General features: G+C 50.4%; 1 protein-coding gene across 2 annotated transcripts in view; it reads right to left on the bottom strand.

The window, feature by feature from the left end:
* Positions 1 to 222: 222 nt before the first annotated feature.
* THAP4 (THAP domain containing 4) overlaps positions 223 to 26,571 on the bottom strand; it is a 50,776-nt gene continuing 24,427 nt past the window's right edge. For both annotated transcript variants that reach the window (XM_039470045.2, XM_010347295.2), the window contains 4 exons: positions 17,964 to 18,123; positions 14,453 to 14,562; positions 13,333 to 13,436; positions 223 to 542 (listed from right to left, as the gene is read on the bottom strand). In XM_039470045.2, the coding sequence (XP_039325979.1) occupies positions 423 to 542; positions 13,333 to 13,436; positions 14,453 to 14,562; positions 17,964 to 18,123 (494 nt within the window). In that variant the 3' untranslated portion in view covers positions 223 to 422. The remainder of the gene's footprint in view (positions 543 to 13,332; positions 13,437 to 14,452; positions 14,563 to 17,963; positions 18,124 to 26,571) is intronic.

Here is a 26,571-nt window from a genome sequence, read left to right as displayed (position 1 = left end):
GGCCCGGCTATTTTTTTTTTATTTTTAGTAGAGACGGGGTTTCATCATGTTAGCCAGGCTGGTCTCGAACTCCTGACCTGAGATAATTCGCCTGCCTTGGCCTCCCAAAGTGCTGGGATTGCAGGCGTGAGCCACCGTGCCAGGCCCCCTTCTTCATTTCTTAGGGAAGACTTTGGAAAACAAACATCATCAGATAAAAAAATGTACAGCCTACACAAGTGATAATATTCAAAATCCTCAGCCATAAAAATAAAGGCCTTTTATTTGGTTTTTCTATGCCAGTACAGGACCTTCCGGACAACACTCCTGAGCCTGGAGAGGCTCACGGCCACACCCACTTCTGCTGCAGGGACCGTCTGCCGAGGAGCCGAACCGTTGAGACGCGGTAGCCAGGCCCTCCTGAGGGCTGCAGAAGCTCTAGGTTACGGGGTCACCTTCTTGTAGGTGACGTGAAGATGCTGAGTCATTGGCTGTGTAGTGGTTGCCATGGAGACTGTCTGTTCAAGTTTGCCTTCAGAATTCAGCCTGAACTTCCGGGTAATCTGAGCAGGAGAATAAAACATAACATCTTAGTTTTATCTTCAAAAGACTCAACAGAAGCCCGTCTGCCCACTTCATGTCACACGCTCGCCACAGGCTGTGAGCCAGGCAGTGTCCGCGCCAGGGGAGGGCCCTGGGCACATCGCGAACCAGGTGCCCCTCAGCTGCCTCCAGAAGACCACCAAGTGGACATGGGGACTGGTCTCATCTCAGTTTATTTAGATGTCACCTTTTTTGTCGACAGGCATACCACCCTGAAGGTGCCTGATCTCGTTCGGCCTCGGAAGCTAAGGAGGGTCGCGCCTGGTGAGTACTTGGATGGGAGAAGTCACCTTTTTTGGGTCACTGCAAATTATATACTCAATCAGACAAATGCCGAGCTTCCAATGCTTCCCCCTTCTCCATCGCCTCCAATTTTCACTGACGTCCAGTGTGTTCTTGGAAAGCTCAGAAACACCATCTTTGGAACCGTAATTCATCAGAATAAATTATAGCGGCTGTTTCCAGCAAGAATCCAAGCCTATAGCAACTAAGGCCCGAATGAGTCAGCCCCATGTGCCTGGACCGTTTGCCGGCAGAGTGTGACCACTGTCAAAAGACAACCCTCTCTATTGTCCCAGATGTGTGGGAGGTCAGGCGGGGTGGCCAGAAGCGGATGAAACGGAGTTCTGCTTCTGGCCATGGGGGACTACTGTGTAACTAACTCTCTTGCAGATAACAACCCAGATTTTAATAAGTTTATTTAAAAGTGTCAGAGAGCCACCAACGTAATGAGGACCAGTGCCCCAGGGAGAAGGAAGTACAGGGGTGAGACACAATTTGGAGCAACTGGCCCTAATGTCTGTGCTGCCCAGAAGTCAAGGGGTTCAAGCAGCAGAGGCCGAGAGGGATGTGTCAGCTAAGAGGCTGAGAAGCTGAGGGGGGCCCTCTCGAACTCATGGAGCCAGAGGGACAAAAGGGGAATTCAGTGTCCGTCAAGAAGGAGAGGCCCGGCCGGCTGCGTGGCTCATGCCTGTAATCCCAGGGCGTATCACGAGGTCAGGAGATCGAGACCATCCTGGCCAACATGGTGAAAGTCCATCTCTACTAAAATACAAAAAAATTAGCCGGGCATGGTGGCGTGCGCCTGTAGTCCCAGCTACTCGGGAGGCTTAGGGGAGGGAATTGCTTGAACCCAGGAGACAGAAGTTGCAGTGAGTCAAGATCACGCCACTGCAGTCCAGCCTAGCAACAGAGAAAGACTGTCTCCAAAAAAAAAAAGAAAAAGAAAAAAGAAAAAAAGACGAAGCCCAGGGAAGCACCCAGCTTTGGGTGGGATCCCTGAAGGGCCCCATCCAAGGATTAAGGGTTAACCAGGACTGAGCTGGGTAGTCCGTTTTCGAAACAGCCCTGTCTCTGTCCATCTCGACCAATAGGCAGAAGCACAGAATGCTCCTCGGTGAGGATAACATCAAATGAAGCCTCGAGTCATCTGTACAATTTTTTTCTTTTTCTTTTTTTTTTTTTTGAGCTGGAGTCTCCCTCTGTCTTCCAGGATGGAATGTGCCATGATGGCGCACTCTCGGCCCACCGCAACCCCCGCCTCCTGGGCTCCAGCAATTCTCAGCCTCCTGAGTAGCTGGGACTACAGGTGCACGTCACCACAGCCAGCTAATTTTGTTGTTGTTGTATTTTTAGTAGAGACAGGATTTTACTATGTTGGCCAGGATAGTCTCTACCTCTTGGCCTCATGATCTGCCCAACTCAGCCTCCCAAAGTGCTGGGATTACAGGTGTGAGCCACTGCACCTGGCCCCATTTTTCATAATGTCTAGAATCCAAGAAAAACTCCTTGGCTTCCTAGGACATAAGATGAAAAGAAAAAGCAGGATTTGGCGCCTCCCCAACCCTGACAGGAGATGCCAATACTGGTGTTATCAGAAGACAACATGGAGGAGTTCAGCAGATGATCAGAATTTATCAAAAGGATTAAAATAGAAATTCTTTAACTCTAAAACATAACTCAAATGAAGGCCCCAATAGTAAGATGAACAGCAGACTAGGCACAGATGAAGAAACGATTAGTAAACTGGAAAATGATCAGTAGGAAATAACCAGATTGAGGGTTACAGCAGAATGGAAAATATGGATCAAAGTGTAAAGGACACACTGTAAATGGCAGAAGACTGAACACACGTGTAATCAGAGTCCCAGAAGAAGAAAGGAAAGAAGATGGAACACGAGCAATGTTTGGACAGATCATGGACAATTTTCTGAGCCTAACAAAATATATAAAGCCACAAATTCTAGGTATGTCATAGCAAAACTTTGGCTGATACTCAAAGGCAAGAATAGAAACTTGAAAGCAACCAGGGGTGGGGGTGGGTGTAATGGTGTAATGGTTGATTTTAGGTGTCAAACTGACTAGATTAAAGAATACCTAGAAACCAGCAAAGGATTACTGTGGGTGTGTCTGCGAGGGTGTTTCCAGAGGTGACTGACCGGGTGAGGAGAATCTGCCCTCAATGAGGGTGGGCAGCATCCAACAGGCCAGGGTCCCAGAGAAAACCGAAAGACCAGGTGGGTACGTCCATCTGTTTGCTGAAGCTGAGAGTCACTCCCCTCCCCTGCCTGGAACAGCTCCAGGCCCCCGATCTCTGGACTCCGGGATGTCACCAGTACGTCCTCTCTCATCAGGGCTCTGAGGCCTTCAGCCTGGGACCGAGAGTGACACCATCGGCCTCCCTGGTTCTGAGGCCTTTGGAGTTGGACTGAGCCATGACACTGGCATCCCAGGGTTTCCAGCTGGCGGAGGGGACGTTTGTAACTACTGAATGCTACACTCGTTAAGTGTACATGAAGTATTCATGAAGTGAGGACATATACTAGGGCATAAACTAAGTCTCAAACATTTTTTAACAGAATAAAATATTAGAGAGTATAGGCCTTATAAAATTGAATTAGAAATCCTTAGGAATAGAATCTATTTTAAAAATTCTCAAATAATTGGAAAATAAGTAACATATCCCTAAATAACCCTGTTGAAAGAAAAAAAAATCACTACACAATGAGCCGGGCGTGGTGGCGCGTGCCTGTAGTCCCAGCTACTCAGGAGGCTGCGGCAGCAGAATTGCCTGAACCCGGGAGGCGGAGGGTGCGGTGAGCCGAGATGGCGCCACTGCACTCCAGCCTCAGCAACAGGAGCAAAACTCCGTCTCAGAACAAGAAAAATCACTAGAGAATCGCCACTGTTCTCCAGCCTGGGTGACATAGCAAGACCCTGTCTTTATTGAAAGAAAGGAAAGGAAGAAGGAAGGGAGGGAGGGAGGGAGGGAAGGGAAGAAGGGGAGGGAGGGGGCAGAGGGGAGGGAAGGAAAGGCAGAGAAAAGAAAAAAGAAACTGCAGAAATGCATGAATTTAATAAAGTCACATGATACGAGATCAATATACAATGGCCATCGTACTTCCATATACTTGGAACAAATTGGAAAATTAAAAAATAATTTATAACAACATCCAAAACCACAAAATACTTAGCAATAAATTTAACAAAATGTGTGGAAAACCAATACGTTGAAAACTACAAGAAAATGTGGGATGAGACTGATCGAAACAAACAGAGCACTTTACCATGGCACTGGGCTGGAGGACTCACTTAGCCTAAGATGGCCCTTTTCCCCAAATTAATGGAGAAAATCAAGTAATTCCAATGATAATTTTTCTAGAAACTGACAAGCTGATTCTGAAATTCATATGGAAATGCAAAGGGTCCTAGGATATCAAAAACATTTTAGAAAAATAAGAAGAAAAGTTGGGTAACGTCTATCGCCTAGTTTACTATAATCAGGACAGCATGGTGACAGTTACAGAGATGGAAACAGAGACGAGTGTGACAGAAGGGAGTCCTGGGGAAGAGCCACACACACAAACTGCGTCAATTTTCGACAAAAGCACCACATACTTCAACCAATTAAGGGTTCTCTTTTCAACAAACGGTGCTGGAAAATGAGATGATCTGTATGAGGGAAAATGGAAAAAAACATGACTACTACCTCACACCATATAGAAATGGTAATTCCAAATAGCATATACCTTAAAGGAAAAGGAAAACTATAAAACTTTTTAAAGAAAATGCAGGTGAAAATCTCTGCAACCTGGGCTAAGTGAAAAATTCTAAGACAGGACAGAAAGCACTAACTAGAGAAGAAAAAATGGTCAAAATTAAAACGTTTGGTTCTAGACTGGGCATGGTGGCTCACACCTGTAATCCCAGCACTTTAGGAGGCTGAAGCAGGTGGATCACCTCATGTCAGGAGTTCGAGACCAGACTGGCCAACATGGTGAAACCCTGTCTCTACTAAAAATACAAAAAATCAGCCATTCATGGTGGCAGGTACCTGTAATCCCAGCTACTTGGGAGGCTGAGGCAGGAAATCGCTTGAACCTGGGAGGTAGAGGTTGCAGCGAGCCGAGATTGTGCCACTGCAATCCAGCCTGAGAAACAAGAGAGAAACTCTATCTCAAAAAAAAAAAAAAAAAGTTTGGTTCTTCAAAAGGAACTGTCTAGGAAATAGAAAGGTAAGGGACAGGAGAGGAATATGGTGTTGTCATGTGCACCTGATAAAGGACTTACACCCAGAATACACAACAGACTCTTACAGCTCAGGAATAACACAAACAACACTCAAAGGAGCAAAAGATCTGAACGTTCATGTCACAAAACAAGGAACACAGGTGGCAAATATGTGCAGCAAAAAGATCAGCAGTACTGTTACTCAGCAGGGAGTGCAAATGAGCATCACAATGAAATACCACCTCACAGTGGCCAGGATAAAACTCAAAGGCCAACCCTCCGCAGGCTGTGGGACAACCTTGCAGGGGTGTCAAGTGGGACAGCCACTCTGGAAGAGACTGGTGCTTCCACAGAACCCAGCAGTTCCAATCACAGGTATGCACCCGAGAGAGACAGAAACATGTGTCCACACAGTCAGGACTAAGAATGCTTATGACGCTTACAGCGTTATTCATAATAGCCCGGAACTGGAAACAAATCAAATAAACATCCATTGACAGGATAAACAAAGCTGACGCCCTCACCGGCGGACCAGCACACAGCGACAAGCAGGCGCAGCACACGCAGCAGCACGCGTGAGTGTCGAGACTGTGGCAGTGACAGTGCCTGAGCTGCGGCTCTGCTGATGATCAGTGCTAGGACACGCTCAACTGCTCTGTCTGCAGTGGCGGAATCCGGCAGGGACTGCGAGAGGGCAGCAGGGGCCGCCTGCCAAGTACAGGCACTTTGTGGGGCGCCGGAACTGTTCTCAGTCTTGACTGGGGCAGTGTTATAAGACTATATATGCTTGTCCAAATGCATCAGACTGAACACTTGAAGTGTATGGATTTATTCCATGGGAAGTATACCTCAATAGAAGTGATTTTTAAAAAGTAGAGGCCATGATAATGAAGATATAGGGTGGTATTGGCACAGGGATTGAAGAAGAGACTACCTGGAACCAGAGAGAGAGTGATGAAGGGTGCTCAGGGGCTCGGCGGCGGTGCGTGGGTGCACAGTGGGCCAGGCCCGTCTGGCAGGGTGCGGGGCAGCTGGTCCTCATCTGAGAACAAAGAGAGGGACACCGCCTCACATCGTACACAGAATCAACCCCAGGTGGATTAATCACCTAAAGGAAAGATTTTTAGTTTGAACTGTGACGCATCCAGAAACACTTAGAATACATATCTTGGCCTGTTAGTAAGGAAAGACCGCTTAACTAAGACACGTTAAAAACAGAATCTGGCCGGGCGCAGTGGCTCACAACTGTAATCCCAGCACTTTGGGAGGCTGAAGTGGGCGGATCACGAAGTCAGGAGTTCAAGACCAGAGGGGCCAACATGGTGTAACCCTGTCTCTACTAAAAAACACAAAAATTAGCTGGGCATGGTGGCTCATGCCTGTAATCCCAGCTACTTGGGAGGCTGAGGCAGAACTGATTGAACCGGGACCCGGGAGGCGGAGGTTGCAGTGAGCTGAGACGCACCACTGCAATCCAGTCTGGGCGACAGAGCGAGACTTCTCAAAAAAAAAAAAAAAAAACAGCAAAAAACAGAATCCATAAAGGAAGAGGCTGGCAAACCGAACCACATAAAATCAAGAACCTCTGTTCTTCAAAAACAGTTTGTGAAAGTCAAAAGACAATCACAGACCGAAAAAGCTATTTGCAACACATTTAACTAGAGCTTTATTCACATCACATGAAGAACTCTGACAGGTCAGCCAGAAAAGGCACAGTGGAAAATGGTCACCAGACCTGGATAGGCACCTTGCTGGAGGAAGACCCAGCAATGATGTGACTGATGTGAAGAGATGCTCAGGCTCCCAGGTTGCCTGCGGCAGCCCAGGCTGCAAAACTAGTCCCAGAGCCACCCACATGAGGCAGGAAGGGGAGGAGGCCTCTCTGAGCCTTACTATGAAACGGGGCCTGGGCCTGGACCTGCCTCTCCTCAGGGTTGCTGCAAGGCATGTGCTGCCCGGACTGCATTCGGCCCCGCAGTCATGAAGCACAGACAGACGGCACAGGAAAGGTGCAGCTCAGGGGGGGCCTGGGGACCCCTCAGGCCCTCCCCGAAAGAGTCACACAAGCCTCTTCCAACATGCTCAGTTCTCCCCCTGGGGTCTGCCACCATTTGCTCAGTCACCAGACGTGAGCGACAAGCTGGCCAGGGACCCTCGGCAGCTCACAGGCTCCGTACGCAGCTCACAAAGGTATCGCCACCCTCTGTGGGGTTGGCAGTCTGGGCCATGCCCACCAACACTCATACAAAGAATAAAGACACTCACATGTCTGTTCCCAGCCCGCCTGATTCCCCAGATGCCACAGAGCAGCTAAGGGAAGGCCTCACTTCCCCAATGCAAGCCTTGCCCTCTTCAAGAGGCTCCAGCCCACTCCTCCAGAGCGAGGAGGAAAACCCAGGTGCCTCTGGACCCATGTGTCCAAGGCCATGGCCAGCAGCATCAATCCTGACAGCCAAGGAGGGGAAATGCCCGAAGCAGCAGTCAGAGGGGCCGCAGTGCCTCACAAGGCCCACAGGACGTCTGTATGGGGAAGCAGGGAGAATGGGACTGCTACCTCACACTACAGAGAAACAGTCATCCCAAACATCACACATATTCAAAGGAAAAACTGGCCAGGCACAGTGCTCACACCTATAACCACGGCACTTCGGGAAGCTGAGGCGGGTGGATCACTTGAGGCCAGGAGTTTGAGACCACTCTGAGCAACACAGTGAGATCCCATCTCTACTAAAAACACAAAAATTAGCTGGGAGTGTTGGTGCACGCATGTAGTCCCAGCTACTTGGGAAGCTGATATGGGACAACTGCTTGAGCCGAGGAGGTGGAGGCTGCAGTGAGCCGTAATAGCACTGCTGCACTCCAGCCTGGGTGACAGTGTAAGGCTTTGTCAAAAAACAAACAAACAAAAAAACAGGCATGGTGGCTCACGAGATTAGGAGTTCAAGACCAGCCTGGCCAAGATGGTGAAACCCCATCTCTACTAAAAATACAAAAGTTAGCCTGGTGTGGTGGCGGGTACCTGTAGTCCCAGCTACTCGGGAGGCAGAGGCAGGGAATGGCTTGAACCCAGGAGGCAGAGGGTGCAATGAGCTGAGATGACACCACTGCACTCCAGCCTGGGCGTTTCCTTTAGAAAAAACAAAACAAAACAACAAAAAAAATTTTTTTTTAAAGATAAAGATAATGTAGATGAAAATCTTGCTCACACAGCAACCTGGCAGAGCTCTGAGGTGAAGCCTCCTAGCTGAGCATGGCGCTGTGGCTCCTGTGCGACCTCTACTGGAATAGCAGTGAAGGAATGCTTTCCACAGCGTGAATCCACGAGGTGGGCACACAGCCACAGAACACGAGGGGCTGGAATCAGATGCACACGGGTAACTAACTGATGCAGCCGACCCAGGAAGGCCTAGGCTGAAGGCAGCACCGGGGACTGGCAAGCAGCCCACCTATGATCCACAAAAGCTCCGTGGCATGACCTGAGTATCTCCATGAGCAGCTGTCGATGAAGGCTGAAAACAGCAGGTTTGCTTGAAAATGTGTTTCAGTGGCACCTCAGTATTATTTCATTTATTTATTCTGAGATAGGATCTCACTCTGTCACCCAGGCTGGAGTGCAGTGGCACAGTCACTGCTCACAGCAACCTCCAGCTCCCAGGCACAGGCGATTCTCCCACCTCACCCTTCCAAGCAGCTGGGACTACAGGCATGCGCCACCAAGCCCGGTCACTTTCTGTACTTTTTGTAGAAACAGGTTTTGCTATATTGCCCAGGCTGGTCTTTAACCCCTGGGCTCAAGCCATCCTTCTGGTTCAGCCCCACAGGCGTTAGCCACCACGAGAGGCACGGTATTATGATTAACAGCCAAGACTCAGTAACAACCAGCTTGCCCATCAATGAGGAATAGATAAACAAAATACAGCACATCATCAATGGAGTATTACTCAGCCATGAAAAGGAGTGAAGCTTGAGGCATGCTCCAAGTTGGATGCACCCTGGAAACCTTACACTAAGTGACAGTCACAAAAGAGCACATGCTATATGGCCCCAATTATATGAAATGCTCGGGATAGGCAAATCTGCAGAGATGCAAGGTAGGTGAGTGGTAACCCGAGGCTGGAAGTTGGGGGAGATGGAAGTTGGGGCTGACAGCTAAAGGGTACCAGGTGTCTTTTTGGGGTATGAAAAATGTTCTGGCCAGGGGTTGTGGTTCACACCTGTAATACCAGCACTTTGGGAGGCCAAGATCCTGTCTCCTGGACTGCTTAAGCCCAGGAGTTCGAGACCAGCCTGGGCAACGTGGGAAAACCCTGTCTCTACAAAAAATACAAAAGAATTAGCTGTGTGCAGTGGCTCATTTTGTCATCTCAGCACTCGGGGAGGCCCAGGCAGGTATATTTCTTTAGCTCAGGAGTTCAAGACCTGCCTGGGCAATGTGGCAAGACCCTATCTCTACTAAACACACACACACACACACACACACACACACACACACACACACAAAACAAAGCCGTGCGTGGTGGTGCACACCTGTGGCCCCCCAGCTACTCGGGAAGGTGAGGTGTAAGGATCACTCAAGCCTGGGAGGTGGAGGGTGCAGTGAGCTGAGATCTTGCTACTGTATTCCAGCCTAGGTGACAGAACGAGACACTCTCTCAAAAACAAAAACAAAAACGAACTAAAAAAGCCAGGCATGATGGTGTGCATTTGTAGTCCCAGCTACTTGGGAGGCTGAGGTGGGAGGATCGCCTGAGTCCAGGGGGGTGGAGGCTGCAGAGAGTCATGATTGTGCCACAAAAGATAAATATTCTAAAATTAATTGTAGTGATTAATTTTATACAGTGCTGTGAATATACTAAAAACTACAGAATTGCGTACTTTGAGCGATTTGAATAGTATGCGACTATCTTTTTTTTCGATGGAGTCTCACTCTGTTGCCCAGGCTGGAGTGCGGTGGCAAGACCTCAGCTCACTGCAACCTCTGCCTCCCGGGTTGAAGCGACTCTCCTGCCTCAGCCTCCTGAGTAGCTGGGATTACAGGTGCCTGCCACCACGCCCGGCTAATTTTTTGTATTCTTAGTAGAGACAGGGTTTCACCATGTTGGCCAGGCTGGTCTCGAATTCCTGACCTCAGGTGATCCACCCACTTCAGCCTCCCAAAGTACTGGGATTACAGTGTGAGCCACCACGCCTGGCCCTGCATTATAGCTTTAAAAAGCTGTTAAAAATACATGAGACATGCTGAGGGTCAGATGTATGGCAAACAAATATTATGGACACAAACAAGGCAGCAGTGGTCACTCCCCAGCTTCCGCCACCGGCTCCCTGTTCTGAGGAGCCTGCGCCTCCCTCCACTGGCAGAGGGTGACACGAGCGTGTGGGCCTCAGCGGTGCCCAGACGCCAGCAGCAAGAAGCAGGCAGAGGCTGCCGCAGGACCAGCCCTGGAATGGCCCTGGGCGCTGAGGTTCCGAAGGGCTTCCCTGGTTGGAACATTTCACACGCGTCACCACAATGCGGTGGTGGGCAATGGAGCGCGTCCCGTGGGCTCACACCTGTGCCCTCCAGACTCTGCCCCACACCCTGGCTTGTGCTGTGCTCCATGTCCTTCTGCTCTACTAAGTCAGCTCCCACCACATCCTATGAGGCCTCCTAGTGAACCTGGCTAGAGGTGGTCTGAGGGACCCCAGACACATCATGCCACTAAAGAAAGCCTCTGAGATGAAATCCAGAATCAAAATAAACAAAATTGAAAAGCACCTTGGGGCGGGGTGTGGTGACTCATGCCTGTAATCCCAGGATTCTGGGAGGCCAAGGCGGATGGATCATCTGAGGTCAGGTGTTCAAGAATAGCCTGGCCAACACGGTGAAACCCTGTCTCTACTAAAAATACAAAAATTAGCTGGGTGTGGTGGTACGAGCCTGTAGTCCCAACTACTCAGGAGGCTGAAGCAGGACAATTGCTTGAACCTGGGAGGCAGAGGTTGTGGTAAGCCAAGATCACACCACTGCCCTCCAGCCTGGGCAACAAAGAGTGAGCCTCTGTCTCAAAAAAAAAAAAAAAAAAGGCCGGGAGTGGTGGCTCCCACCTGTAATCCCACCACTTTGGGAAGCCAAGACGGGTGGATCACTTGAGGTCAGGAGTTTGAGACCAACCTGGCCAACGTGGTGAAACCCCATCTCTAGTAAAAATACAAAAATTAGCTGGGCGTGGTGTCGCACGCCTATAGTCCCGGCTACCTTATCTACCAGTAAGTAATCTACAGTGAGTATCTTACAGGTGGTTAAACACAGAAGCATTTCCACTAGAGTCAGGGACAAGCACGTGACGAACGCTCATGCCTGTTCTATCCGTGCTGTACCTTAAGATCCTGGCTGGCCGAAAGTTATGCAAGTGGCCCAGTTCAACACAGAGAAATCAGAAATTGTCTATACAACCATCAGTAATCAATTTGAAGATGGAACGGAAAAAATTCTATGTAAAAGCAACAAAAATGATAAAGGATTTGCATTTACCCTAACATGAAATGTACAAGGCCTATATGACTAAAACTATAAAGAAATAAAGCTTTTCTATATGCTAAAATACACAAAACACGACCTAAAGTCACCATAATATACTATCATGCTGCTGCATTTTGCTCTCCATGAAAAGATGTCTATTCTCCCCAAATTCATTCATGTATTGAATGAAGTCTTGATGTACATTTTATAGGCTTTGAGATGTTTATTCAAAAGTTCATCTAGAAGAGGAAATGCTTATTGACCAAGAAAATTTGGAGAAAAAAATGTGGGAAACTTTCCCTTAGACATGAGCATGTAATATACAGCTGTGAGAGCTAAAGAGTGTGTCACTGGTAAAGAAGTGGACAAGCAGACAAGACGCAGAAACAAGGCCGGGCACAGCCCCTCACACCTGCAATCCCAGCACTCTGGGAGGCTGGGGCAGGCAGATCACCTGAGGTCAGGAGTTTGTAACCAGCCTGGCTAACATGGCAAAGCCCCATCTCTACTAAAAATACAAAACAGCCAGGTGTGGTGGCATGCGCCTGTAATCCCAGCCATTCGAAAGACTGAGGCAGGAGAATCACTTGAACCCTAGAGGTGGAGTCTGCAGTGAGCCAAGATCATGCTACTGCCCTCCAACCTGGGCAGCAGAAGGAGACTACTTCTCAAAAAAAAAAAAAGAAAAAAAGGAGACGGACCCCTATACTTCTGTGGATGTGGCCTAACACACGTATGACTCTCCAGATCTGTGGGGTCAGGATGGAATTCAATGAATGGTGTTGACACCTCTGTGTCACTCATCTGGAAGAGTCAGAATTATAGGCTGCATCACTCGAAAAACAATTTGAGAGAGATTTAAAGGTCTAAATGTTCATGTAAAAAGGAAAGCTATAAGAATACAAGAAAATGAAAGAATATTTTTGTCACTGTGGCGTGGACAACAGCTTGCTTAGCAAGAATCGAAATCCAGATGTTGTAAAGGAAACAGCCCAGAGGCAACGACAGGAAAGCTGAGCACCTGCGGGGCAGAACCCGCCATCCGCCAGGCCACAGACCAGGGAAATGCGTGTCACAAATAAAGCAGGCAGCAGATGAACAGCCACGGAATACAGAAAAGCCCCACAAATCCTTTAAAAAAAAGGACAATCCATAGATAAACAGGCAAAGACTTTGAACGAGAAGCACAAACGGCCGGCGAGCACGGGGAATGAGCCCTCTCGCTTCTAAGTTGGTTCAAAACATGAGTGAGAGTTCATCTTTTATTTCTCAGATTTGAAAGGACCAAAATTCTGAAGAGATTCCAAGCTGTTAAGGTGTGGGGACCCGGCTGCTCTCATGCAGGGATAGTGGGAGGATAATCATGAAGAAATACAATCAAACAGTGTGTAGTATCAAATTTAAAATGTACGTGTCCTTTGGTCCAGCAATTTAACTGGGAAAAATTTATCAACAGACATGGATATATCTGAGGATGTGGACAACTCAAATGCAAAAGGATGTTTGTGACAAGCAAAAACCTGGAAACAATGGAACTGCCCAGCAGCTGAGGAGTGGGCAATGACCTCAGGGAACGTCCCCCCAGGGACTGGCCGAGAAGGGAAAAGAGTGAGATGGAGAAGGCAGGCCTGTGAGACGGAGTGACAAGACACGCGCTGCCTCACGGAGAGGAAGCGGCCGACTCCACAGCCCCTGCTAACACAGACAGGAGGGCGCTGGGGGCGGCGCTGCGCGGGGCTCACCTGTTCCACGTGGGGCTCCTTGGCGAAGGAGATCCTGGCGATGGAGTGGGATGCGATGCACAGCTCCTGCCCGTTCACCTCACCCTCCTCCACCTCCACCACACCTGCAAGGGAAGGGCGGTCAGCTCACCCGGCAGCCTTGGCTCTCCTCGGCTGCGAGCCAGGACTCTGTGGGAGACCCCAGCTCTGCAGCCATGGCGGCAACGGCATTTCTCCTCCTCCCGCTTCACCCTGTGGACACAGAGGGAAAGCCACGGCTCTCCCACTTCACCCTGTGGACACAGAGGGAAAGCCACGGCTCTCCCACTTCACCCTGTGGACACAGAGGGAAAGCCACGGCTCTCCTCACAGCACAGGCAGGTGCTCCATGGAAGATCACCCTCTCCAGAAGTGCCCTGGGTCCCAGCCCTCCCACCTCCACCTACCAAAAGGGGTAGCAGAACCCCCTCCCAGCACATGCAGCGGCAGGAGTGGAAGGTGGGGATGGACATCCAGGAAGAAACGCTCATCTAGAGCCATGCAGGCTGGTTTTTCTTTTTTGAGATGAAGCCTCACTCTGTTGCCCGGGCTGGAGTGCAGTGGCACTATCTCTGCTCACTGCAACCTCTGCCTCCCAGGTTCAAGTGATTCTCCTGCCTCAGCCTCCCGAGTAGCGGGGATTACAGGCGTGCACCACCACGTGTGGCTAATTTTTGTATTTTCAGTAGAGATGGGGTTTCACCATGTTGGCCAGGCTGGTCTTGAAGTCAGGATCTCAAGTGATCCGCCTGCCTCGGCCTTCCAAAGTGCTGGGATTACAGGCGTGAGCCACTATGCCCGGCCTGTTTTCAGTGATTCCTAATGAACACACATAGCTGATGGCCATTTCTGCAGATGCAGCATTGGACAAACAGGCCTCCTGGTTGGGGCTGCATGCACACAGCGTGTGTGCACGAGGCCCCCGCAGCTACACAGACGGCCCCGCAGGCTCTCACGACTGCTCTCAACACTCAGGGTCAGCCCCTGGGCCCCAGCAGCACATGCCCAAGCAGGATCACACCTGGGCTCCCTGCGCCCCTGCTTAGGATGCAGGCAGCGGCCTCCCATGGCCGGCACCCCAACCCCGCAGGCCGGGCCTCACCTGTGTTTTGGGCGCTGACGAAAGCCACCTTGTTGGTGTCGGGCTTGAGGCGGATGAAGCCACACTCTCTGTGCATCGGCTTGCGTGTGTCCGGGTGGAAGGAGTTGAATCTGGACGGGAAGTTGGGGATGGGAAGCCCAGCACTGACCTCCGAGATGGCGTGGGCTCGTGGTCGCCAGGACTGTCCAGGCGGCTGCTCCCGCTCCAGCCATGCCCACATGCCTGCCCGCCCCTTTCACCACCTTGCTCGTTTTGGCTGTGCCTGTCTTCCCTGCTGACCCTCGACTCCTCAAGAGGGAACTGGTTCTTCATCACCACAGGGCATATCCTTGCCCTAGGCCCGTTAGCCTAGGCCTCTGTGTCAGCCCTAAGCATTCCCCACAGCAAACCTCACCTTAACACAACCTTTCTCTTTTGAGCTATGTTCTTGTGTAAGAATCTAATCAATTCCTACAGTAAGAAACAGAACAGGTGCTGAGTCACATTACGGTTTCTTATCACCCGTCATCGTTAGTGCAAATTCTCGACAGAAAAGACAGGCACCTGCTTCTTGAACTGAGGGTAAAAACCCACGGCTATTATTAAAAACAACTTGCTGACGGGGTGACTCAGGTCTGTAATCTCAGCACTTCCCGAGGCCCAGTCAGGTAGATTTCTTGAGCCCAGGAATTTGAGACGGCTAGGCAACACAGACCCCGTTTCTACAAAAATAAAAACAAAAACACCAACCAACCAAACAAAAAGCCTCATTTATCATTTCACCCACCCTGTGAGTTGCTACAGGGGATCCCCCCTATGATTCTTGGAGACAAACTATTTTTTTTTTACTCTGTCACCCTGGCTGCTGTGCAGTGGTGTGGTCTGAAGCTCACTGCAACCTCCACTTCTTGGGTTCACGTGAATTCTCCTGCCGCAGCCTCCCGAGCAGCTGGGATTACAGGCATGCACCACCACGCCGGGCTAATTCTTGTATTTTTGTATTCTTTTTAGTAGAGACACAATTTTATCACATCGGCCAGCCTGGTCTCGAACTCCTAACTTCTAGTGATCCGCCTGCTTCAGCCTCCCAAAGTGCTGGGATTTCAGGTGTGAGCCACCACACCCAGCCAAGATAAACTTATTATTTAGAAAAAATTTTTTTTGAGATGGAGTCTCCCTCTGTTGCCCAGGCTAGAGTGCAGTGGTATGATCACAGCTCACTGCAACCTCCGCCCCCTGAGTTCAAGCGATTCTCCTGCCTCAACCTTCTGAGTAGCTGGGATTACCATGCCCAGCTAATCTAAAAAATATTTTTTTTAGCCAGGCGCGGTGGCTCAAGCATATAATCCCAGCACTTTGGGAGGCTGAGGTGGGTGGATCACGAGGTTGAGAGATCGAGACCATCCTGGTCAAAATGTTTGTGAAACCCCGTTTCTACTAAAAATACAAAAAAAAAAAAAAAATGAGCTGGGCATGGTGGCACGTGCCTGTAGTCCCAGCTACTCAGGAGGCTGAGGCAGGAGAATTGCCTGAACCCAGGAGGCGGAGGTTGCAGTGAGCCGAGATCGCGCCATTGCACTCCAGCCTGGGTAACAAGAGCGAAACTCCATCCATATATATTTTAAAGGCAGGGTCTCACTGTGTTGCCCAGGCTGGTCTTGAACTCCTGGGTTCAAGTGACCCACCCGCCACGGCCTCCCAAACTGCTGGGATTACAGGCATGAGCCACCGCGCCTGGCCAAGATGAACTCCTGCTGGGCTAGTGATGCTGCTACACCTTATAAAATGGCACACGCTAACATAACCCTGACAAAGAAATACATTTATACCATATTCTAGGGCACCCACACAAACACACATACCAGCACATTTACTGAAACATATTTTCTACTCTGGTTCATTTTTCTTCGAATGCTGGTCACAAAATTGACTTTCTGACCTTCTAGTGGGTCATAATCTGTCGTTTAAAAAAGACTGCTTTAGGCTGGGTGCGGTGGCTCAAGCCTGTAATCCCAGCACTTTGGGAGGCCGAGGCGGGTGGATCACGAGGTCAAGAGATCGAGACCATCCTGGTCAACATGGTGAAACCCCGTCTCTACTAAAAATACAAAAAATTAGCTGGGCGTGGTGGCGTGTGCCTGTAATCCCAGCTACTCAGGAGGCTGAGGCAGGAGAATTGCCTGAACCCAGGAGGCAGAGGTTGCGGTGAGCCGAGATCGTGCCATTCTAGCCTGGGTAACAAGAGCGAAACTCCGTCTCAAAAAAAAAAAAAAAAAAAAAAAAAGACTGCTTTAAATTGTTCTAGGTTATTTTGTATTATCCAGAATTCTCACCTTTTGGTTTATGTGCAGATACATTACTTTGACCTCATCCATTCAATCGAGAATAATATAAAAAAGTATGAAATATTTTTTAAAACAACGACATCTTCTAAAAGGGGACAGAGGGTCTCAGAGCTGGGGGTCCGAGAGCCAGATACTCAGCCCAGTTCCGAAACTGCCAGGCGTTATACAAATAGTACCAAGTTGGTTTAGTAAGATTGTTAACACATAATTGTGTAACGGAGACTGGGGAAGGAAGAGTTTGCTTCTTATTTTATGCTCTGTCTAAACTTAAAAAAAACCTGTGTATTACTTGTATAATTAAAAAATACAGATAGTTCCATCACTCCCCATCGCTGGTGGCTCTCCTCTACTTCAGAGGCCTACACTGCTATCTCCTTAAAAGCAGGCAATTTCTCCAAATGTGGGGCGGAGGTGGTGGGAAGGGGGCTGGGAGACCTCAAGGGACTTTTGCTTTATTATATGGTAAGAATATGAGAACCATATACTAACAGCTTCCTTGTGACCTCAAATAGCTCAGGGTTAAGTGTGAAATACAGCTGTGCACTCTTATTTTCGGTAACATTGAGTGACTAATTTTTTCTTTTCTTTTTTTTTGAGACAGGGTCTAACTATCACCCAGGTTGGAGTACAGTGGTATGATCACAGCTCACTGTAGCTGTGGCCCTCCCTGGGTTCAAGGAATCCTCCCACCTCAGTTTCTTGAGTAGCTGGGACTACAGGCATGTATCACCATGCCTGGCTAATTAGTTATTTATTTATTTTTCAGTAGAGACAAGGTCTCACTATGTTGCCCAGGCTGGCCTTAAACTCCTGAGCTCAAGCAATCCTCCTGACTTGGCCTCCAAAGTGCTGGGATAACAGGTGTGAGCTACTGCACTGGCCAGGGTGATTGATCTTGATACATAAATTAAGTACATGATTTGTTTTTATGTTTGGACTAACAAGCCTGTAATTTGGTGGTCAGGCCTAATATGTCAAAAAACAGAACAGAACTAGCAAGTACCATTTTTACCAACTCTGTGCCTCAGCTGCACACTCAGGCAAGAGGATGCCTTTCTGAAATAGATGGACAAGTTCCTTTTACACCTTCCCCCTGGCCCTTGTCTGTCTTTGATCAATCTGAAACTATTTTCAGAGACCCAGGCAGCCCACGAGTCAAGCAGAGTGGGTGGAGGGAGACGACTTACGAGAAGTTCAGCATGGGCTGGCCCACATGCGAGATGTGCACCTCCTCCAGGTACTGGAAGGGCTGCAGTGTAGGGTAGGTCCCGGCTCCGGGAGGGTCAGACAGCCAGGTGCCCAGCATCCAGGACAGCGGCTCCACCACCGGGTTCATCTTGGGGGGCTCTGAGGATAAAAGAATGAGACCATCAGTGGTCTCCCTCCAACAATGCCTTGCTGAGCTTTAAGCAGAATGCCCGTTCCATATCGGCACTTGCCTCTGGTAGCCACAGCTAATCCTGGAGGAACCTGTCAAGAGGGGGAGAAAATGGACAAGCAGCTGGCAAACGTCATATTGCAAGATCCAGCTTCAGAAGCCTCTGCAGTTCCTGCAGAAACACGGGAACCAAGAGGGGGCCTGGCGGGGTGCCAGCAAAGCCAAAGGTCTTGTGCCTCACAGCAAGGCAGAAGACAGCTCGAGCGGGAGGCATGATGCCCTGGCGTGAGGGGTGTGTGGAGGAGATAAAGAGCGGGAGAGAGAAAATGAAAACGGGATGGAGGGTCTCGGAGCAAGCAGAGCGTGAGGAGCCAGGGGTAGGCAGGGCCTGAACGGGAACTGCTGACCCCACTTCCCTGAGAAGGGGCAGGGCTTCACAGCAGCCAGAAGGCCACCTGTCGGGGGTTCAGCCTCTCATCCCACTAAGTGTGAGGGATGATGCCACGGGCTTGGAACTCAGAGGTGGGGGTGCAGTGACAGGAAAGCAGGGAGTGGTGTTTGGGTTGGCTGTTGTGCTGGCAACCCCAAAGGGACCACTGCTTCCTGCCCCGCTCAGCAAGGACTGGGTGCTCCCGAGCAGCTTTTCAGGATTTGCTCATGTGACCCTTGCCCTGGCTGGATGCACCGGCCCTGCTCTTTCCCACTTTCTAAGGGACACCTGTGCAGGGACCACGGGAAAGTCCCACCATGTGCTACCAACCAAGGGCGCTGGAAGAGGAGGGCTGTCCCCAGAGGCAGTCCCAAAGACCTGCTTCCCAAGCCTGCCTTTCGGCAGGTCTAAGGGCTTCAATCAATGTAATGGACACTGACACCCGGGAGAAGCAGCAGGAAGAGACGCAGCCAGCTGCTCTTTGGCCACACAAGCCTCATCTACGGAGCCCAAAGATGCCAAGCACAGAGACCAGCCGCACACGGGACTGACCCTCAGCTTCTCCTCCAGGCCCGCACAGCAGAAGATGGACTGATGGGGACAGGAGTTCTTGGAACCAGCTGAGCTTCTGAAATTACACAACCTTGGACTATAAATTCCAAGTAGTCTGGGAAAAGAATATCAGGAAAGGAAAGCAAAGGCTCTGAGAGTGAAGACCACACATCTCAGAAAGCTGAGAACTGAGGAGGCCGTACAGGTAGCTTGATCCAGTGGCTGCACCCTGCAGCCCAGATGAGAACCGTGGCTGGAGAGCGGGGAATGACGACTCCTGCCTGCTGGCTGCACAGGACAAACGTGCGTGGCCTGAAGCTGGAGAGTGGGAGAAAGTCTGTTCCTTTTCCAGACTGGCCTGAGGTCTTTCAGTATTTCTTTTAAAAAAAAAAAAAAAAAAAAAGTTTTTTTGTTTTTTTGTTTTGTTTTGTTTTTTGAGACGGAGTTTCACTCTCGTTACCCAGGCTGGAGTGCAATGGCGCGATCTCGGCTCACCGCAACCTCCGCCTCCTGGGCTCAGGCAATTCTCCTGCCTCAGCCTCCTGAGTAGCTGGGATTACAGGCACGCGCCACCATGCCCAGCTAATTTTTTGTATTTTTAGTAGAGACGGGGTTTCACTATGTTGACCAGGATGGTCTCGATCTCTCGACCTCGTGATCCACCCGCCTCGGCCTCCCAAAGTGCTGGGATTACAAGCTGAGCCACCGCGCCCGGCCTGTTTTTTTTTTTTGAGACAGAGTCTTGCTGTCACCCAGGCTGAAGTGCAGTGTAACAGTCTTGGCTCACTGCAGCCTCCGCCTCCTGGGTTCAAGCAATTCTCCTGCCTCAAGCTCCTGAGTAGCTGGGACTATAGGCACACGCCACCATGCCTGGCTAATTTTTGTATTTTTAGTAGAGACACAGTTTCACCATGTTGGCCAGGATGGTCTCAATCTCCCGACCTTGTGATCCACCCGTCTCAGCCTCCCAAAGTGCTGGAGTTACAGGTGTGAGCTACCACACCTGGCCAAAAAAGTTTTATCAGTATTTCCTTTTTAAACACCCTGTAAAAAGTGGGAAGGTGGCGACAGGAATATTTGGACTTTGTTAACATTTCCTAACTGACAATAAGAGAATTTTTAAATCAAGATTTTTTGGTGCAGTCTTTCATGGAGATAAGGAAGAGAAGCTTCAGAATCCAATGAGTGGTCTCTAGAACTAGGCTTGTGATCCATCACAGCTGACCCATCATTCATCATCCAACACGCTGGACGCTCTTCTAGGAAGAAGCTAACGGGACAGTCACACATTCCTGCAGAGTACATATCCCAGTGAGGGCAGATGGACAATACACAAGAAAGGAGTGAGTGTGCAGAATTCAATGTGCATTAGGAGACGGGCCAGAAAAGGAGACACTCTGAAAACCTACCCAAAAGGGACAAGGACAGCCCCCCGGAGAAGTGTGCAGAGACCAGGCAAGGGACCTGGAGAAGAGCAGACAGAGGTCCTGGGTGCGCAAACCTGGCCTTGCTGGAGAGGAACAGGAGGCCAGTGGCTGGGGAAGGAGATCCTCGCCCCTCAGGGGGGCCCTGGCCTGGACTTGAGCAGACAGAGGCCTGAGTGGGAGGGACGAGATCTCTGGTCACAACCACGGGAAGCCAGGTAGAGCAATAGCAAAAACCCTGGTGGCAAAGGAGGGTGACCTGGGCCAGTGGCCGTGGTGGAGGCAGTGGAAAGAGCCTGGATTCTGGATCTATCTTGAAGGCAGAGCCACCAGGATTTGCTGATGGTCTGGATGTAAAACATGAAAGAAAAGAAGGTAACTGAGGTTTCTGGACTGAGCAACTGAGAAGATAAGTTACCATCAATGGGGAAAAGGAAGATGAGAAGGACCCTGGGAGGTGTGAAGCTTGCTGATTTTCTCTCTCTCCTTCTGAGATGGAGTGTGGGTCTGTCACCAGTCTTGAGTGCAGTGGCACGACCTCCGTTCACTGCAAGCTCTGCCTCCCACGTTCCAGTGATTTCCCTGCCTCAGCCTCTCAAGTAGCTGGGATTATAATTTTTTGTATTTAGTAGAGACGGTCTTTCACCACGTTGGCCAGGATGGTCTCCATCTCCTGACCTGGTGATCGCCCGCCTCGGCCTCCCAAAGTGCTGGGATTACAGGCGAGAGCCACCGCGCAAGGCCTAGCGTGCTGATTTTCTAACAGCAAAACTCAGTCACCTGGGAGCCCAAGTCCGAAGACGGACTCAGCACACCCCATGATCTCTCAGCCAGCAACAGCCTGGGAGAACCTTCAGTTTGGTGGACTTTAGCTCGGCACTGGCACGAGGCGCCCTCCAGCCTGGGCGACACAGAGAGACTCCGTCTCCCCGACCTCCCAAAAAAGAAAGAAACATCTTTGCAAACCTCATGCTTTCGGGCCGGCTCTGTGGCCTGGACAGAGCGCACCCCCAGCGACTGGGCGGATCCGGTGGATCCGCGGGAGCCAACCCTGTGGAGGCCGCACCCTGTGCGCGGGGAGCGCAGGCGGCCTGGCTCGGCAGCGATCCCGGTCCGGGTTCTGAGCTGCCGCAGCGGGGGCGCAGCGCTCACCCCCAGTCCCCGGTATGGCCGGCGGCAGCGCCCCGGTCCCGAGGAGGCGGCCAAGGGGCATGGCCTTCACGCTCCCCATCGGGCCGGGGGGACCCCGCAGTCCTGCCCGGAAGCGCAGCCCCCCAGGCCCGCAGCGCCGCCCTCTCTGGCCCTCCTGGGGGAGCAGGGGTGCGCTCACTTGCTGCCACCTCACCTGGGAGGCCTCAGGGCTCACTCAGGACCTCCAGCAGCCCCTCCACAGACCACGGCAACCGCACCCCTCGGCCCGCGGACCCCCGCCCTCCCAACTCCTGCTTCCCCGGCTGGGGTCTCCTCCAGGCCCCTCATCTACTTGGCAGACGCCTCTCACCGGCACCCTCCGCCTTCTCCCCCTTCCCCCCACTGTGGAGTCTCCTGCGGAGGCCCTAGAAAGAGGGACAGCGCCGGGGACACCGAGAGACGGGACGGGGAGACAGACAGAGACAGGGACCGTACTCTTTCTTCCCTCAAAACCTCTCCGGGGGTCTCCAAGGAGGACCCTGAGGTAAGTCACAGCATTATTATTTCCCTTCCAAGAATTAAAAAAACAAAGTGGGCCAGGGGCGATGGCTCACACCTGTAATCCAGCACTTCGGAAGGCCAAGGTGGGCAGATCACAGGGTCAGGGGTTCGCAACCAACATGGTGAAACACCGTCTCTGCCAAAAATACAAAAATCAGCCAGGTGTGGTGGCGCGTGCCTGTAATCCCAGCTACTTGGGAGGCGAGGAAGGAGAATCACAAACCCGGGAGGTGGAGGTTGCCTTCAGCCGAGATTGCTCCACTGCACTTCAGCCTGGGTGACAGAGCGAGGCACTGTCTTGAAAAAAAATAAAATACCTTTTCCCTGAACTTCATTTTCTGGGAAAACAGTTAACAGATACAACCCACAGCCACCAAAACACACACGAATGCTGTGAGAAGCGCGGGTTAGTGCCTCACTGACAAGGAGGGGCCTCTGGGAGCTGGAGTCTGGCACCTGGGGAGAGGCCTCAGGGCCTGGCCAGGCTCAGAGGCCTGGGGCAGAGGAGCCGGGAGGCCTGGAGGCTCCTCTGCTCCCTACCCCAACAGGGAGCTCCTGCAAACAGAAGGCCCAAGGGACGCCATGTGTTCGCCCAGGTGCCAAAGAGCCAGGCCAACCTCTACGCAGGACTACGACCGGCCACGATCGAGAAGTAATGCACCACTCCGAAAGAAAGGGGTGCTACCAGCCAAGCGCAGTGGCTCACACCTGTAATCCCAGCACTCGGGGAGGCTGAGGAGGGTGGATCATCTGAGGTCAGGAGGTGGAGACCAGCCTGGCCAACATGGTGAAACTTCATCACTACTAAAAAATACAAAAAATTGGCCGGGCGCGGTGGCTCAAGCTTGTAATCCCAGCACTTTGGGAGGCCGAGGCGGGCGGATCACGAGGTCGAGAGATCTAGACCATCCTGGTCAACATGGTGAAACCCCGTCTCTACTAAAAATACAAAAAATTAGCTGGGCGTGGTGGCATGTGCCTGTAATCCCAGCTACTCAGGAGGCTGAGGCAGGAGAATTGCCTGAACCCAGGAGGCGGAGGTTGCAGTGAGCCGAGATCGCGCCATTGCACTCCAGCCTGGGTAACAAGAGCGAAACTCCGTCTCAAAAAAAAAAAAAAAAAAAAATACAAAAAATTAGCTGGGCATGGTGGCAGGCGCCTATAGTCCCAGCTACTCAGAAGGCTGAGAGAGGAGAATCGCTTGAACCCGGGAGGCGGAGGTTGCAGTGAGCTGAGATAGCACAACTGCACTCCAGCCTGGGCAACAGAGTAAGACTCTCAAAAATAAAGAAACAAAAAAAAATAAAGGTGCTGCCCTGAAGACCTTCTGCTTCTCTAGCAATGGACCGTAGGACCCTGCCTGAGTTCAGAGAGGGACAAAAGGTGACCATACAGCAAGCTGAACATGAGCAGTGAGGCAAACTGCAAAACAAAATGAAGAGGCAGGGCCTTGCTCTGTCACCAGGCTGGAAGCACAGCGGCGTGAATACAGTTCACTGTGGCCTTGACCACCAGGGCCAAGTGATTCTCCCGCCTCAGCCTCCCAAGTAGCTGAATGAAGCTCCATGAAGAAAGACCACTAACTAAAAATGCAAGAACTCCAGAGAGAAAAGGCAAGGAAAGAGAAGCAGGTGAAGTGTCCTGGCAGAAGTCGGGAAAGTAAAAGAATAAAAAAATCAAGCTGCCACCCAAATGAAGTGGAGACTGGAAGGAGCATGAGGAGAAACAGACACTGGGAAACACAGTTGAACATAGAGGCCAGACTCAAGAGAAGTTAAAATAAGATACAAGAAAGAGAAACGGAAACAAAGTTAGCAAAGTTAGAAAGGACGCAGGGCACACTCCTGGTGGAAGGCGCTCTGGCATCTGCGTGGGAGGTTAAGCGTGGAGCAGGGGCCCCGGACTGCCACTTCTGGGGACATGCGTACCCAGGAGAAATAAAATACCTGTCCCCACAAGACGCGGCACATGAATGTTTACAGCAGCACCATTCCCAGCAGTCTCAAAGTGGCAACAACCCAGGTGTCCACCAACCAATGAGTAAACATACAAACTGCAGTGTATCCAGTCAATGAAATGTTATTTGGCCATACAAATGAAGTCCTAATATAAGCTGCAATTCAGATGACCTTTGAAAACACGCCACATGAAAGCAGCCAGACTTGAAAGAGCACATCTTATGCAACTGCACGTATCTGAGAGGTACAGAACGCGCACATCTAGAGAGACAGCACGTGGGTTAGTGTTTCTCCAGAGCAGCATTCTACGGCAGAACACGCTAGACCCTCACGCAGAAGGCACATGAGGAGGGCAGGTGAGGGTATGGGTGCGATCGCTGGCCACACTGTCCTTACGGACCACAGGCGCGGGAGCTGGGTCACTGACATGCGGTGAGTGCGAGACACAAACTAGATTCTGAAAACTCAGTCCAAAAAGTCTTCAAATAATTCCATATTCTTAAATTATCAGTAGTTACATGTTGAAATAATTTTTAGATATCAGGTTAAATAAAATATAGTATTAAAATCAATTTTACCTATTTCTTTTTTACCTTTTTAATGTAGCTATTAGAAAATATTAAACTACATAAAAGACTCGCCCTCTAGACCTTCTAGACGGTGGAACGGAGTTTTCGACACTCAACACTCAGGGAGCTTTGTTTCTACGTCTTCTCCAGGAGGACATTACTAGCAGAAAGTAGTCATTGGGAGACAACGGGGAAATGATGCGAAAAGAAATATCTGTAAATACTGAATGCACTCAGGAAAAAAAACAAAAACGAAAAACCACAGGCAGGGCATGGTGGCTCACACCTGTAATCCCAGCATTTTGGGAGGCTGAGGTGAGTGGATCACCTGATGTCAGAAATCTGAGACCAGCCTGGCCAACATAGTGAAACCCCGTCTCTACTAAAATACGAAGATTAGCCGGGTGTGGTGGTGGGCACCTGTAATCCCAGCTACTCGGGAGGCTGAGGCACGAGAATCGCTTGAACCCAGGAGGAGGTTGCAGTGAGCTGAAGTTGCGCCACTGCACTCCAGCCTGGGCGACAGAGCGAGACTTTGTCTCAAAAAAAAAAAAAAAAAAAGCAGTTACAGAAACAAACCAAAAAAAGCCTGGTTATAAGTGGTGGATGGCTGGTTGTACAGGCATGACACTCAACTCACAGGATCCTTGAAGGGACAGAACTCCTCACTGGTCTTGTCCTTGACAGCTGACATCACAGAAGCTTACAAATCAAGTAGTAGGGGAAGATTTTATTTTAAAAACTAGGCCAGTCACAGGGCTCACACCTGTAACCCCAACACTGCGAGGCCGAAGAGGGTGGACCGCCTGAGTTCAGGAGTTCAACACCAGCTCAGGCAACATAGCGAAACCCATCTCTATCAGAACTGCAAAGACTTGGCTGGGCACGGTGTTGCACGCCTGTGGTCCCAGCTCCTCTGGAGGCGGAGGTGGAAGGATGGCGTGGGCCTGCGAGGGAGAGGTCATGATAAGCCAAGATAGCATCGCCACACTCCAACCTGGGTGACAGAGTGAGACTGTCTCAGAAACAAAACAAAATAAAAACACACAAGCATAAATAAAATAAGATGACAAAACCAAGACTAAAAATGCTTGAACTCACATACGAAGAATTTTTTTCAGGGCTGGGCATGGTGGCTCATGCCTATAGTCCCAGCACTTTGAGAGGCCGAGGTGGGTGGATTGCTTGAGTCCAGAAGTTCGAGACCAGCATGGGCAACATAGTGAAATCCCATTACTATTATAAATACAAAAAATTAGCCAGGGATGGTGGTGTGTTCTGTAGTCCTAGCTACTTGGGAGGGTGAGGTCAGAGAATCACTTGCGTCTGGGAGGTTGAGGCTGCAGTGAGCCAAGATCACATCACTGCGTTCCAGTCTAGGCAATTAAGAACGACATCCTGGCCGGGCCATGGTGGCTTACGCCTGTAACCCAGCACCTCAGGAGGCCAAGGGAGGCAGATTATGAGGTCAAGATATTAAGACCACCCTGGCCAATGTGATGAAACCCCATCTCTACTAAAAATACAAAAAGTAGCTGGGCCTGGTGGTGCACGCTTGTAATCCCAGCTACTCAGGAGGCTGAGGCAGGAGAGTCGCTTGAACCTGGGAGGCAGAGGTTGCAATGAGCCGAGATTGTGCCAGTACATTCCAGCCTGAGCGACAAAGGGAGACACCGTCTCAAAAATAAACAAAAAACCCACAAAGTAAGACCCTAAACTCTTTCGCTGTAAATGCGAGATGCACCTAAAATAAAGCAATTCAGAGATTCAGAGACACTCCAGAAAGTTGGGC

This window comes from Saimiri boliviensis, chromosome 5 (genome assembly GCF_048565385.1).
Source record: "Saimiri boliviensis isolate mSaiBol1 chromosome 5, mSaiBol1.pri, whole genome shotgun sequence".
NCBI classification, from domain to species: Eukaryota; Metazoa; Chordata; class Mammalia; order Primates; family Cebidae; genus Saimiri; species Saimiri boliviensis.
The sequence above is the reverse complement of the archived record's forward strand: the minus strand, read 5'-3'. Positions and strand labels throughout refer to the sequence as shown.